The 16,448-nt window shown below is 34.4% G+C and overlaps 1 protein-coding gene across 1 annotated transcript; it reads right to left on the reverse strand.

The window, feature by feature from the left end:
- Positions 1-983: 983 nt before the first annotated feature.
- On the reverse strand, positions 984-6,712 carry LOC139518576 (fibrinolytic enzyme, isozyme C-like). The gene is made up of 6 exons (XM_071310058.1): positions 6,583-6,712; positions 4,974-5,166; positions 4,541-4,637; positions 4,213-4,390; positions 3,125-3,267; positions 984-1,223 (listed from the first exon to the last, which is right to left on the reverse strand). The coding sequence occupies exons 1-6, from the start codon at positions 6,614-6,616 to the stop codon at positions 1,074-1,076; spliced, it is 795 nt and encodes a 264-aa protein (XP_071166159.1). The 5' UTR covers positions 6,617-6,712; the 3' UTR covers positions 984-1,073.
- Between the last annotated feature and the right edge of the window lie 9,736 nt (positions 6,713-16,448).

The following is a 16,448-nucleotide window of genomic DNA, read 5'->3' on the forward strand; positions in this document are numbered from 1 at the left end:
TTATATATATAGAGACGAGATATAGGAGAAAAGAAATAACAACGGACTGTGTAAGCAAGGGAAAGGCTTAAACTGTTTACAAGTATCTATGAATTATGATACCTTGTCTGAAATTCTCCAGACAGGAAGTCTTTTACCGAAATTCTCCAGACACAAAATCTTTTACATAAATTCCCCCTACAACAGTTACACACTTTCAACCAAACTCTGTATGTTCGCGATTTCGCGGATGTGTTCTATGTTCTAGTAGATATAAAGCAAAGAAACCTCTTAATGTTTGTTGTAATTGAACTATTATCAGATCTTGGCGATGCAACCGTTCAGTACCATTAGAGGCAACAGCACAAGTTGATAGTTAGATTGAATATGTTTCAGTTTACAATGCATACGTTGTTTGGTCTCTCGTGGTTAAATGTTTGTGCATTATGATTCAATTTTGAGGGGGGGGGGGGGGGGTATGCGGATGATGATGAAACTGTGAAAACGTCCAGAAAAATATTGCATGAAAATAACATGTTAATGTAATTTAAATAGGAACCCTGCTTTGTGCTAGACCGGAACACTAGCGGAGTCTTATTTTTAATTGACCAGTGTATAATAGTCCACACGAAAGCGATTCAATTTACTATCGTATTGGGATTCTTGTCTTTCTCCATTGATGTTGCGAGCTTACCGACAAAGCAACAAACAAAGGTTTTAAGGTATTTAGTTGACCCGTCCGGAGGTCAAACTCCTGGTCACAATGCGAGCATGCTACCATGCATAACCTTCGAGACGGTTTGGTATGATGGGGTTATATTGTTTTTTATTTTATTGTAAACAGTAAACTGAGTTTTTTTGTTTAGAATAAAAAAAGATGGAGAGCACGGCGTGATAACTGACAAAAACCGTATGATGTCGTTCATCGGGAAATACATATAGCATATTATGAATAATGTAAGTCAGGCTATAACAAACTGAGGTGAAAAAATGCATTGCGAATATTTGTTTTAGTTCTATATTTTGAATAATACAATTGATTGATTACTCAATTATCATTTTTATGTCTCAACAAAACTATATCTGAATTAGATTTACGGCAGTCCTATCCAATCAATATAGCTGCTAACTCGGACGTATACAGACGGAGAGCCAACTGGACAATCCGCTAATCCCCAAGACGTCACACCTGCTAGTTGCTTAACACCATTAACATCACAAACAAGGGGCCCTCCTGAGTCACCCTGTTCAAATTAAATATAGCAATATATTAAAGTATATAATAGAACAAAAATGTAATATCAAGCAGTCTGTGTATATAGATGATATTGTTTATTTTGTAAATCAAATATGACAGTGAAATGTTAACGTCGACATTTTATAAATATGAATACACTGGTGGTCTTCATTTAAAAATTTGAATATTTGTTTGTTTTTAATTATAGGCATATTTGTTCCTTACCAACACTTTTTTCAGTTTTGTTTTTGCTTCAAGTTTTGTCTTTATTATTCCAAAATTTATATGCATGCGTTTATATTTTGAAATATTGGGGAAGTGTGCTTTTAAAATACTTACGGAACAAATATATATCATCAAGAGTCTTTGTGATCGTCATTATGCATGATAAACTAGAAATATTATTTGTTCCGTTGGTACTTAAGCACAATTCCCTAATGATGGCAGTGCTGCATATCAATTATAATAGTTTGATTTGACGAATAATTCGTGCAATATATAGCATTTATCATCTTTCAACTAATCGCTCAACATCGGAACGGAAGTGACGATGCCCATAAACTCATGAATATTGTTCACTAAAAAAAGTTTTTGACGGAAATGCAACGAACTCGAGAACTTTGCCTATTGTTCCATATGTTTCATGTCGGCGCTATTTACAGTCGACCATACTGTATGTTTTGTTTTCTCATTGTTAAAGACCGTACGTTTTTCTATAATTTCGGACATGTATTTCATTAATTTTGATCTTTTAAATTAGTGGGTATGTGTCTCATTCTCATTGGCAATCATACATATACAGAATGTATTGTCAGCTTTGTATCACCTTCACTGCTGGTGATCCAATGGATGAAATATATTTTATATATAAGTACGTTTGAACCAGTGAAGACTACAATATATTTTTTCCATCGGATTAACAACAGTGATGGTGATACAAGGCTGAAAATACATTCTGTATATGTATGATTGCCAATGAAAATGTATATATATAGTATACAACTCGTGTAAACATCGATCTGTTAGATCTGTAAATTTGGTTTCGCAAATTTTTTGTACTTCCCTCTCCGGGATTCGAAATCATGCTACTGAGATATCGTGACACCAAATCGCCTGCAATGTATCCGACGCGCTATACCACCCGACTACCTTGGCTTCACAATCATAAAGCTTTCGGTGGCCGGGTGGTTACCTTTCTTCGTCAGTTTTAATCTAGCGTCGTAATACAGTACATGATATATAAGGCATGAAGATGAAATAGTTACAGATCAGCTGAAATATCTATTTTAAAGGATTCTACAAATTAATGCACGATGCAGTCACAGAAATAATTATATTTATAAGACCGTCTGAACCAGTGACAACTCTACAACAGATTTATCCATCGGTTCACCAGCAGTGATGGTGATACATGGTTGTGTATATTCTGTGTATACAACTCGTCTAAACATCAACCTATATATACTTCAAATTATCATCACCATAGATATAAGATGTGGTATGAGTGCCAATGAGTCAAAACTTATAAAAGTAAACCATGTCAGTCTTCAACATGGAGCATTGGCTCACACCGTACAGCAAGCTATAAAGTGCCCCAAAAGTAACTAGTGTAAATTTAAAACGAGAAAAACAACGGTCTAATCTAAATAAAAAACGAGAAACGAGAAACACTTATCATCCACATCAACAAACGACAACTACCGTACTGAACATCAGATTCATGACAATAGCTATTTATAATATTGATATATAACTTATTTTGAACGTGTTAAATAATTGACCTTATAATTAAACAAACGACTGATAAAAATGAATGGTTGAATAATTTGATTACGATATGAATAAACCAATTAAATACCCGAATATACTTTATAGCTGCATACACGAATAATTAATTAAATGACATACATTACAAGCTGAATTGGTTCCAGAATATATACAGATGTGATCCTGTGCGTTCAAGTACAACAATCCCGCTAATCCTAGACTACCACGACATTCACTGTGTGGAATTACAGCCGTTGATGCTTTTTGAAGAACATCTGGTAATGCTGAAAAAGTAAAGTTAAAACTATGAAAGGTTAACTTTAAGATAAGCAGATGTGATATAATTACCAATGCGACTAACTCAACCAGATGACATAGAAGTAAACAATAATAGGTCACCAAAACGGTCTTCAATAATGGGCAAAACGTATGTCTCATATTCAGCGAAACGACCAATGTATAACAATTCAAAAGGGAAAACTAATGGACTGATCTATGAACAAAACAATATGATATACAGAAACAGGCTACGACCATTGAATTAGGGATTGAGCCGTTTGAATATATCGTGATACGGGAAAGACACAATTTTCACGGGAATTCAGGATTTGATATGTTTTTCTTCGGGAATTCGTGATTCGAGACGAGACCACTTTTTAAACGCGCACCTAAGGATTTCAGAATTTAGGGTTATGGTAATCCAGAAATGCGCTACCGTGGCAACGAATTTATAAAGTGTTTTTATTTACTCTTCCTTACTGTTTCAGTTGTATGTATGTTCACAATAATATCGCATTTCTTATCATGTTGCCTAAAAATACATACAGATGACTCGATTCCGCAGTTTTCAAAGGGTTTCGACAGTCTTCGAGTTTTGTTCTAAAAGGTTAATACGACTTTCTTATCCAAAAACCAAATTTTATTCGATGATAAGTAACAATATGGGTCTTTTATATACAAATACAATTTTTGAAAGCCTACAAATACAAATTTAACGTCAACAATATAGATATGCAATGTCCAAATGACTGCTAAACGCTTAATACTTTCCATTAAGTGGATTTATGTTTTTAAATTTCTTAAATTATAGTATACACTCTTTTATATTCAACTTTTACTTTGTTTTACCAACCCAGGATTTGGAACTCGTGAGTGAAACACACTGACTTTGACAATACCTCGTTTTCAGTTTAACGTTAAATCTGCTTCGTGAGAGTAAATATAAATACCTCCATTCGCAACTGTTCGTCCCCATCCGGAAATTTGACAGGTCTTTTCGGTAAAAGTTTGCGTCGAAGAAGGAAGTCTGGCTGCTTCAACTATTTTGTCAATAAGCGTCAAACTACTGGAAAGTGTCAGCACTGCAAGGTCGTTGTTGTATCCACCGCTAGGTGTGTAGTTGTCGTGCTACAAATTATATGCAATTTAAGATGTTTTAGTAATTAAAAAAAATCATAAAGTGATATGATTGCTTAATTGGTTGACGCAAATTTGATAAATTTTGAATCAATTACATTTTTCAAAATGACAAATTATTCTTATGAAATGATAACTTACCATGTTTATGATGCTGAGTTTCATACGTTGTTCATTTCCACTCGGTAAACTTAGATCATGTTCACCAACAACAATTTCGTATTTTGAAACTGTTGAACTGCAAAGTGATAAAAAAAAATCCAGATCATGTTTCATCATGACGTGGCAAGTATTGTGTTTTTAGATTTCTATATGGTATCGCTTTTGCTTATTATAAGACTGTACGGTAACCGATAGTTGCTAACATTCGCTCTTTTTTGTCACTTGTGAATATTTATCTTATTTTGAAATCGGGTACTGTGACGTTAAGTGTATTAATAAGGTTAACAATTGTTTCAATGATTGTCTTGGAATTTAGACAGCATGTATCAATTCAGAATTTGAAACCAACTGAGCCCCAAACTATCTCAATACCAGATTTGTGTGAGTATCTTTAAATATCATAAAAACTTACTCATGTTCAACACAATGAGCGGCTGTTAAAATGCTGGTGTCATTTAACACTACGGCACCACAAATATGACTGAATCTCTGGTTAGCCTCAGACCAGTACTGAAGCGATACCTGCCATGGAAATTCGTTAGGTTCAGCTTCTACCCCGTTGACAATTCTAGAGAGAAATTTTGCCCGAGGGTCAGCAAAAACAGCTTTAAATAAAAACCAATAAAGAATAATCAAACATCACTTTGACAAAACAGGTAGATATTTACAACAACAAAAATAGACTAAGTGATTATGACGAATAATTCAAAAATGCATTTTAAATGTAAAATGGTCCAGCGAAATATTGCTGCAAATTATAAATAAGCAAATTGATATTCATTCCATAACTATATCATATATAAATCAGTATAAATAAAGTTCTTGATAGCAGACATTTTTCTATAGAACTACAATGGTTATTTGTATTTAACTTAGATCATTCTTTACTGTCATCGGAGGACAATGCACATTCAAAGAAAAGTAGTTTGTTAATTAAAGACATCTAAGTCGTCGCCTTACTCTACGGCTTTTTACAGAAGTTTGTAAAGCACGTTTGTGTTCCTCGAATGATTTAGAAAGTCACTATATAGTGGTAACTTTCAGAGAGTTACTTTTATTAAAAAATGCCATGACAAAGCTTTAACATAGTACTTACGTCAAACAACTTGTCATCGTCTGCTGCTTTGAAGGAGAGAACAAATGAACGACGTTTTCAGAGAGTAGTTTGATTTTTATTAATAAAAGTGAGAGGAGATATGCGATCAATGTTAATGTGACAGCAACTGAACGACACAAACAACCAACAGACATATGAAAGACAACATGCAGACTTGAACAATTATGACCCGGTGTCTGTACAATCATTATGTCTCAAGCTTTAAACTTGCCAAGTATATTAACAAACATTATAACTAAATACACAAATAATGACAAGGTTCCTCGCTTGTGACATGCACATGAACAAGAAAAAAATATAAACAATGAAAGGGTCCTTGCTTGTGACATGCACACGAACAAGTGACAAAAGACAACCAATGACAGGTTATACTTGCTTGTGACATGCGCACGAACAAGACTTAGTGCAAATGTTAAACCTGTTTCTTTACATACATTACAGTTTTTTAAAGGTTATACATACATTTTTTTTAAAAGGTTAATGATTAAGACAATCCACCTTAAAGATAATCATAGTTATGCTGTATTATCGAAGCTCCCAACTCATTGAATAAAAATGATTCGTTAACGTCTATATAAGGAAGAACAATTGTAAAGCAATGAAGTATGGTACTTATTATACTTTGTATATTTTCTTTTCTTTTCTTTTCTTTTTGCTACTGTTGCCCTAATTTTTCTGCCTCTTGAAAAAGAATACCCAAATGTTTTCAAATCGCAATTTCTGTGCCTACTATATATTTAAACTCTATTATTTACATTCAGCAAGGAATATAATATGGCATTTGCAATATAATGGTTTTTGAATATTTCATTTTCCATAAAGAAAACTGCAAAATAATTCCCGAAATTAGCAACACTGAAAAAGATCTTTACTATAATTCAGATATTTTTTTTATCAAACATACCTGCTAAAAGACATATGAATAGGAAAGTCTTCATCCTTTATTTTAGCTTTGAAGTCTGAAGGGCATTATATCGTCTCATTGACTTTTTATACGATTGCAAGTTGATCATGACTGCCCAAATGATTATAAATTATTGTTGCATAACAACTATAAAAATCTTGAAAACCTGTTGAATGACGGAATATTATGTAATACCTCTTGTTATCCCTCATAAAAGACAACGTCCTTAGTAAATAAGATTAGAAAAACCATAAAATTTGCGCCAAAATATAATGGCACCCATGGTTGAGATTGGAGACACGTGACTGTATTAGATCTCAAACTTTTTATTTCGGTAAGTAGAATAACAGCTGTTCTATTATCCCATGATTGCTTAATTTCATTTCCGAACATATTTTTTAAATTGTATTAATCCATCTCAACAATATCTAAAGTTTTAACTTAAACAAATACTGTCAATAAAATATCAATATAAAATACAATAAAGCATATTTATTATAATATATGTAATATTTTTCTTTAAAAAGAGGTTCGCCAGCTTAATATCACATAGGAATACGTAAATGTATACACCAGCAAAAAAATCTTCTTTTTTCATTTGTAATAACGATCTCCTAATTAAGAGGGTATTAATTTCTTATTGTATGCATATATTGACGGTCAATATTAAAAATCTTGCAAAATACAGTATAAAATAACCAAAAAAAAAAACCACAAATACGTTATAAATTGACCAGTTAGATTATATTGAACCTCGGGTTTCGTCCTCGGTCAAAACAATATATATAAAAAGGTCTATGTATAACGTACTGACCTCGTCAAAGCCAATTATTGATAAATATTTAAAACCACAATTGCAATTATACTCGAAATGTCAAAAAATAAATTCTTTTAAAAAATAACGAACGAAGATCACATTTTTGAAACTTTGGGGCAACTGATTAATTTGCATCTGTTTATTGTTAAATGCATAACCTGAGTGTCGAGAGACAGTCACAAATTGTTTGGCTTCAATAATTTGTCGTACTACCCTTATAGAAATATCTACAAGTAATCTTCTCACATTTTCAGAACAGCTTTATATTGCTATATTGTGTATAACATTGAATTCATTATACAACGTGTATGGTTCATAAGAATTGGCTGGAAGGCATTCCAAAGAGGATTTTATTTCCCAATAAAACACATCTTTCGTGACATAATGTTGGGAATCAAACACATAATTTGATATAAGTTGCAATTTCGTGATTGTTGCATATAATGTAATTATAATAATTGAATGTAAACAAACAGATGGACGGACACGACCGACTGAATGATTCTTATACTTTAAAACACGTAATAATCACAAACGTGGCTATATATGTATTCGAAACTTTAGTGTTGAATTCCACTGTTCAAATTTAGTGTCATTCCCATTCGATTCTTTAGTAAAGAAATCAGAATTCAAAACACTAAGGATATATCGAGACTTTGTACAACATGTAATCAGGCTGTTAATACGGGGCGCGGAATGGGGCTCTTGTGGTTTTGTACAAAATTCAATTCTGTCATAACAAAATCACTTTTGTCTTACAAAACTATGTGATACAGAGTTGTTTTATACGAACTTCAATTTTGTGATGACAAAATTCTTTTTTGTAGACAAAATTCATTTTTGTAGACAAAATTCATTTTTGTAGACAATATTCATTTTTGTAGACAAAATTCATTTTTGTAGACAAAATTCATTTTTGTAGACAAAATTCATTTTTGTAGACAAAATTCATTTAGTGTCATGACAAAAGTCAATTTTGTCAAAAAGGTATGCAAATATAAACTTATTTTTTATGCAAATTAGTTCACAGAATCCAAACTAAACAAATTTGCATACAAAATTGACTTTTGTGAGACAAAATTGACTTTTGTTAGACAAAACTCAATTTTGTGAGACAAAATTCAATTTTGTCAATTTTGTCTCACAAAAGTCAATTTTGTATCACAAATATCAATTTTGTCTCACAAAAATCAATTTTGTCTCACAAAAGTCAATTTTGTCTCACAAAAGTCTATTTTGTGTCACAAAAGTCGATTTTGTATTCAAAGTAGTTCACAGAATCCAAACTAAACAAATTTGCATACAAAATTGACTTTTGTCGCCCAATTTTTAAATTAGGTAACAAAAGTAAAGTCTGTGTTACAAAAATGAATTTTGTCATGACAAAAGTAACTTTTGTCCACTGAAAGATAATTTTGTATGACAGTTTTAAATTTGTAGTATGCTACAAATTTTGTTAAACTGAACCCATTTTTGTTGAACAAAACTCACTTTTGTCCGTACAAAATTGAATTTCGAGTACAAAACCACAAGAGTCCCATTCGGCGCCCCGTATTACGGTTAAAGATCTAAAACACTAAGGATATATCGAGACTTTGTACAACATGTAATCAGGCTTGTTATAGATATTTCCGAAACGTTTATGCAGTTTTATACAGGAATGAATACCAATAAAAAAAGTATATAGATATAGGAAGATGTGGTGTGAGTGCCAATGAGACAACTCTCCATACAAATAACAATTTAAAAAGTAAACCATTATAGGTTAAAGTACGGCCTTCAACACGGAGCCTTGGCTCACACCGAACATATGTTTGTTTATGTGCTAACGAGTGCGATCATAGAACTTGCAATTTAAATTATTCATGAGTTAACATTAATTTATTATTCATTTATAAAACAACTTGATATAACTGGAAAAGTACATTGTGTAGGCATGCTTTATATGTCTTTCGTACGAGTTTTATTACGTGGTTTTGTACTGGGTCCGTGCCGTTGCCTCATATCAGTTCTTATTTCACAAGATTGCGCTGCTCAATTACAACCCCCTTTTTGCAAAACCCAAAAAGGTTTTTAATAATAGATTGTTTACTCTTGTAAAAAAATTCATGAATTTTTAATAATTCAAAAGTCTAATGTGTTACCTTGGACAAAATTAGTTTTAAAAAAATGACCTTCGAAAAAAAAAAATATCTGAGAGAGAAAATCATGCGTCATTGACAGTTTCTTTCTTTTTAATATAACTTTTAACGTGTACTTTACAAAAATAAAAAAACCCAACACCTTATAGAAACGTCCTTATTGACAGTGAATTATTTATAATCTCTCCCGTCTTTACGATGTAACATCTGGTTACTAAATATGATTGGTGATGTCGTTATAATTGTCACGTATGATATCTAATAGTGTTGAAAAATTTAATAATTCTATTTTAAAACCATAGATCACTCCCAAGCATGCCTTTCTTCCTACTTTATGCATTAATTTTATTGCAGATATTTTGATTCTGGTCTTAAACTCCATAATTGGATAAATTTCATCAAATTTAAAGGACTAAAATGTATATCTCATTTTTAAATCAATCTTAAAGTAGACTGGTATTCTATTATAAGTTCGCAACAGGGAGATAATTAAACGGTTTTTTTTCATAATAATTCTTTTCTGTCCAAATATAAACTGGCACCAGATTACATTATCAGTTTGAAATCGACTAAACGAGTTTGAATAAATAAATCAAGTAAGAATAATTTTGATCTAGATTATTCAGCCGAAAAACTAAAAGATGTCCGACTTGAATAATGTTACCGAGTAAGCTAGATGATTTGTTGAAAGTTGTTTTGCTGTTGATTACAAAAAGCAAAAGTCTGCGTTTCAGAATGCAGATACATATGTATAAAGACAACTCCGAACTTAAAAGCTTTTTTTATTCATATTCAAGACTACTGAGTTGACACATTTTTTATTATCAAAATAGAACATACTTTTTATCTGTAAGAATTGAAATTTTCATATAACATTTCTATATTGAATAATTAACTTAATTAGACAGCTCATCCTATGATCATTTATAAGAATACAAAGTAAGGGAACCATAGTTAGTACATACTGGGTATAAACTAAACCATGGAAGTGTGTTCAATATTGTGATAATTATTATAGAATCGTAGACAGCGTTCTTGATTTCAATGATGACATCTAAGACAATACATAGAGATGTAGTAGCTCAGATTACCTTTTAAGAAGAGATGCAAATATGATTAGCCGGAAGTATATACTAGGTTAAACAGACGTATCATACTACCAGAACAAACGCACTGGCAATTATGAATGTATATATGTTGTGTAAAGTTGTAATGTTGTACAAATTATAATTTGTACAGATTTTTGTACAAGTTATCAGTGTTTTATGACCTGCTGAACAAAAATGGATGATGCAAGTACACAGTCTTTTGCTTTGCATATTTCTGTCATATTTTCACTATTTCACGATACAGTCTAATACTGAGCATTGATACAAAAACATTATAAGACCACACAAAGATTTTGTATGGATATGAATATGGTAAGGAAAAAAATAAAATTAGAATTTAAACCATTCAGTTATCCTCATTTCCAGTTTGAAGACGAGGAGAATAGTACGGAGCCCCGCTATGCGCACAATATATTTTTTTTTCTTTGCATGTCCCTAGCGGGGCTCCGTAGAATAGCACTTACTTTTAGGTTGAAGCATATTTTTTTTGAATTTGAAACATTACACTGATATATTTTATAAAATAAACCTGTATCACCTGTTGCAAGAAAGTAGGTGTCAAAAAACTTATAACTTGTACAAAAACCAATTTGTACAAACTTACATCTTGTACACAACATATATATAGACTGATTACGAAAGCTTCATATGTCAGGCTGCAAATAATGCATACATATTCTGAACTACTCTGCTCTTTGGTCGGGTGTTGTCCCTTTGACATATTCCATATTTCCATTGTCAATTTTATAAAATTTCAATGTGATATAAATATGAACACATATTGTGTTGTCCTTTAATGTTTTTAACCTTTTTACTGTTGAGTACATTTTTTATGACGTATATATATGACGTTCCGCCATTGTGCTAATTGTTCACTGGTCAATTTTTGCTTATGCACGTTGTCTATAAGCCATCTTGAGCTTTTTGTTGAAACAGTTACTTTTGTGGCCCTTTATAGCTTGCTGTTATTTGTGAGCGAAGGCTTGTGTTGAAGACTGTACTTTCACCTATAATGGTCAACGTTTTATACAGGTACAACTAAACTTCAAAACCAAAACTTTACATCTATAGAAGAATTTGGTCAAGGTTTAAAGTAATTTGAGGTAACGAAATCCCTGACTTAATAATTTACCAGTAACTTATGAATTAAATTACTATTATGTCTGTTTGTTGTCTATATCATGGAATTCCATGCGACTGTCATACAAGTGAGAGGTTTAGCTATAATCAAACTGGGTCCAATCCACCGTTTTTTACAAAAAGAAATGTCTGTGTAACGGGAGTGAAAGTTGTGATGTTCGTAACTTCGTATATATATATAAAACTATATAGTTTCCCGTCTTGTTTCCTGTTTCCCTGGTTCTGAGATATTATAGTCAGATAATAAGTAATTCCTTATATAAGTTCTGATGATTTATTAAGCTATTAATGTCCATACACTTTAAATACAGTGGTCGACGTTCTTACCATCAATCTATTGTTTTCCCCAAGGGTTTTCCTAGCAGCCGTCAGTATGACGTATATATCCGGGCTATCTCGGGACTACGCGCAGCTGTTAGTGTACCCACAAAGGACCCGACCGGGCTCGGGACTAAAGAAAGTGTCCCGACCGGAAGTATAATATAATGTTAGAACGTCAACCACTACACTCCCCCCTTCTTAAGACCTAATGGGCAACAGCCAATGCACATTAGTTCCCAAGAAGGTACAAAATATAATTTAAAAACATGCACTCAACAATTAACAATTTAAAACTGGTAATAAATTAATGTTCATCAATAAAAGAAAATTCAATGTTATATCGATCTCTGCATACACAGTTCATCACTATCCAACGTTCTAAGTGTAATCGGTAAGTATAATCAAATACAGTAATTATTGTCACATTTGAAATAAACAGTTCATCTTTAAAATAAAACACATGGCACGAGTATGACGATTAACAGGATGCAGAATTCAATGTATCGTGATGGAAGTTACACAATGTTTGACGAAAAATAGATATGTAAATGGTTAATGTTCGAATTTCACAAGTTTAGAATTAGCAAAGCAGCATGGATATTGACAACTATGTTTCCATCTGGGCCGGGAATAAGTTTTCCCTCCATTTAACTTCCGACAGTTGTCTTTTGAGCTCCCTGTTTTCTGATTCCAGCTTTCTTCTCATTTCTTTCTCCTTCTGCAGGGACGGTCCTTCCTTCCGGAGTATTTCCAGCTTGCCCTTGGCTGCCTCCCTCTGTCTTCCTATCTTATCCATTAGATCGCACAAGGTGCGAATATGCTCCTGTATATCATCAATTGTCTCAGGTATAGGAGGAATATAAACTTCCTGTACATCCATGCCACAGGTCTGAGAAGAGTTGTCCATTGAAGCGGTTAGAGATTCAAAGATTGGTAGGTGGCTTTCCTTGGCAGGTCTATTACGATAATCCTCAATACTCACTCTGGTTTTGGTGGAGATAAGTGGAGCCGATGAAGGTTTAGGTGCAGATGTAGAAATATCATGAGAGGTGACTGGCAGACAGGATGGAATGTGTACGTTGAATTGGGTATCATCATCTAGGTCATAGGCTGATGTTAATACTTTGGAAATTACCATAGGAGATGGAACAACAGATGATGTCACATTGGCTTGAGATGCAGTGGCTAAAACCTTTGAAGTTACTGTGTTTACTGAAGCTGATACTGTGGTAGATGTGGTTGCAGTGGATATGTTAGGAGCAGTTACTGTGGTAGATGTGGTGGGTTTTGAAGAGTCTACACTCTTTTGCGTCCTTCCCTTAAATATGAAGAATCCAGGGTTGATGAAGTTCCTACTGTGCTCAATTATCTTTCTGGACTTTACTGTGATCTCCTCAAGCCTGGTATCATTCTTTTCTCCATGAATAAATTTAATATGAGATTTCATATCAGACCTTCTCCTCAGAACACTGCGGCAGTATTGAATAGGGCATTCATATTTCTGCACAGATGATATGTGCCTCTCCTCCCAATGCCTAGAGTACTTTGTTTTTGTCAAAAATCTTCCCCCAAAGTCGCAATCTGCAATTGGACAACGCATGTCGGCTGAATAATAGAATTCTATAAATTTTTCATTATCGAAAATTTCATCCTCCGCCATTATATTCAGTGGTTCTTCTGTAGACATTATCAGCTGAAAGCAAACAAAATATAAAGCATTGTAATTATCTGTTACTCGCATTAAGATGTTTCATCCAGTACACTTAACAGCAATTATTTAAAGCAACAACATGCTTATAATAGTCCGTAAAACCATCACTAAGACCATTATATATAGTCTTGTCAGTACCCCACAAGTACGTGGCTACGGAACAACCTTGGTATCTAGGTTCAATGTTAGTAATATACACAACCGAAAGCGTGTTTGCCCATGGTTTCCAATAAAAATAATGTAAATACATACATAACCATAATACCTATCCTAACGAGTGTACATGAATTGCATCGCATAACGAGTTACAGCCTCTTTTTACATAAATATAGCACATTGTCCAGTTTCAGATCTCACTAGGTCGATAAATGACTTCCTTAATGTTTATCAATTTTATAACCTCCCCCCTTTTTAAGCGTAAAACGCTATATAATCCTTAATACTTTTAATATGGAGAAAACAAAACTGGTGGCTTAATAAGCCTCCCGGTCCTACTAAATTTTGGAGAATTCATCTCCACCGTCTCAATTCCTTTTTGATAGCTGTGGTCATCTGCATCGTCGATGTTGTGATAAGAAAGTTCAATATCAACCGTAGATTCATTTAACTCCGTAATGTCCATTTCCTGAGCGTCGGTTTCATTTAATTCTGTCGGTAAAACGACCGGTTTTAAGTGGTCTACGTGTACAATTTTCCGTTTATTGTCGGCACACCGTTCGATTTCGTATGTTATATCCGATATCTTGCGTATCACTTTATACGGTCCGATCCATCCGAGTCCCAGCTTTTGGTTAGCTTCTGGTGGGTACCATCGAAATACTAAACTGTCAACCTTGTAATCCCGACTTTTGAGTTTGGTGTCATAATACCGCTTTTGTCGACAAAAACTGCTTTGCAAATTTCCGTGTGCAAAGTCAAACGAACGCTGCATTGATTCTCGTATCCATTCGATGTATGTATTTGGACAATTCAGTTCGGGTGTGAAAATAGTGTTTCCGGTCATTACGTCGATTGGAAGTGAAATCTCCCTTCCTAGCATTAAGAGATTTGGACTGCATTTCGTGCTGTCATGCAGACATGCCCTATAAGCCATACACAAGTAAGGAAGATGATCATCCCAATCATCCTTGTTTTCCGAGACAAACATCGCTAGCATCATTGCCAAAGTGCGGTTGTAGCGTTCCACCATTCCGTCCGACTGAGGGTGGTATGGCGTCGTTCTTGATTTTTCTATATCGAGTAGCTTACACATTCTTGCGAAAAGGTGGGATTCAAATTCTGGTCCTTGGTCGGTATGAATCCGTGTCGGGGTACCGAAGCGACAAATAAATTCCGTGACTAGTTTGTCTGCGACTGTCTGGGCGGTGTGTTGTCGTAAGGCATACGCCTCGCTCCATTTGGAAAAGTAGTCCCCGATGACCATGATATACCGATTTCCGTCGTCCGTTATCGGTAACGGACCTAAAATGTCGATTGCTATGCACTCCATTGGTCCATACACAGTACAGTGCTGCATAGGCGATTTGCCCAGACCTGGACCAGGTTTCCTTTTCTGACACGACATGCAAGATTGGCACCATCGGGAGACGTCGTCGGTCATTCCCGGCCAGTAGAATCTGGCCTTTATCCTATTCAACGTTTTCTCGCGTCCTAAGTGTCCTGCTGTCCGGACGTTATGCAACTGGTGCATGATTTCGCGTCGCATTGTACGTGGTGTGACTAGTTGAAAATGTGGACCTGTATCCTCGTTTTCATAAATTCTGTAAAGTAGGCCATTGCTGACCTTAAGCGATTGCCATTGTCTCATTAACAATTTAAATTCCTGATTGGTACTTTTAATTTCTGGATTTTGTGTGTGTGTTTCAAGCAATTGCTTTATCTGACGTATAGCGGCATCATTTTGCTGTTCTGTAACAAGTTCATTCGAACTCCATTGTCCTAACCAATTGGAATTGGTCGCCCTTGTCTGTAGACAATTATCTCCTGGGTAGTCTGTTGATCGATCATTCAAGTCAGACTCCTGTGGCGCAACAGTTGTATTGGTCTTCGAAGTACCAGCATCCGATAGAGTAATGTGTGATCTGGTTATGGCGTTTATGTTAACTTCACATTCTGATCCGTTTTGACATTGTTCGCATTCATCGCGTTTACAACGGCGCCTAGGCCTTCGTGATAAGGCATCGGCATTCCCATGTAAAGTACCCTTCCGGTGTTCAATTTTGAAGTCGTACGTATCAAGCAAGGATAACCATCTCGCTACCATTCCTTCGGGTTCTTTGAAATTTTTCAACCACGTAAGACTTGAATGATCTGTGCGAAGCAAAAAGTGTCGACCCGATAAATAATAGCGGAACTGTTTAACGAAAGTTACCACAGCCAGGAGTTCTCGGTAAGTCGTACAGTATCCCCTTTGAGACCTAGAAAAGGTCTTACTTCCGTATGCAATTACTCTTTCCTCACCGTTTTGAACTTGAGAGAGAACGGCGCCCATACCGAAATTACTAGCGTCTGTATCAATTATGAATTTCTCTGTGCGCGTGGGATAAGCAAGTACCTTTGTTGAAATCAAAGCATTTTTAAGCGTCATGAACGATTCCTGGCATTCATCAGCCCAAATGAATCTTTTA

Source organism: Mytilus edulis, chromosome 4, assembly GCF_963676685.1.
Source record: "Mytilus edulis chromosome 4, xbMytEdul2.2, whole genome shotgun sequence".
NCBI classification, from domain to species: Eukaryota; Metazoa; Mollusca; class Bivalvia; order Mytilida; family Mytilidae; genus Mytilus; species Mytilus edulis.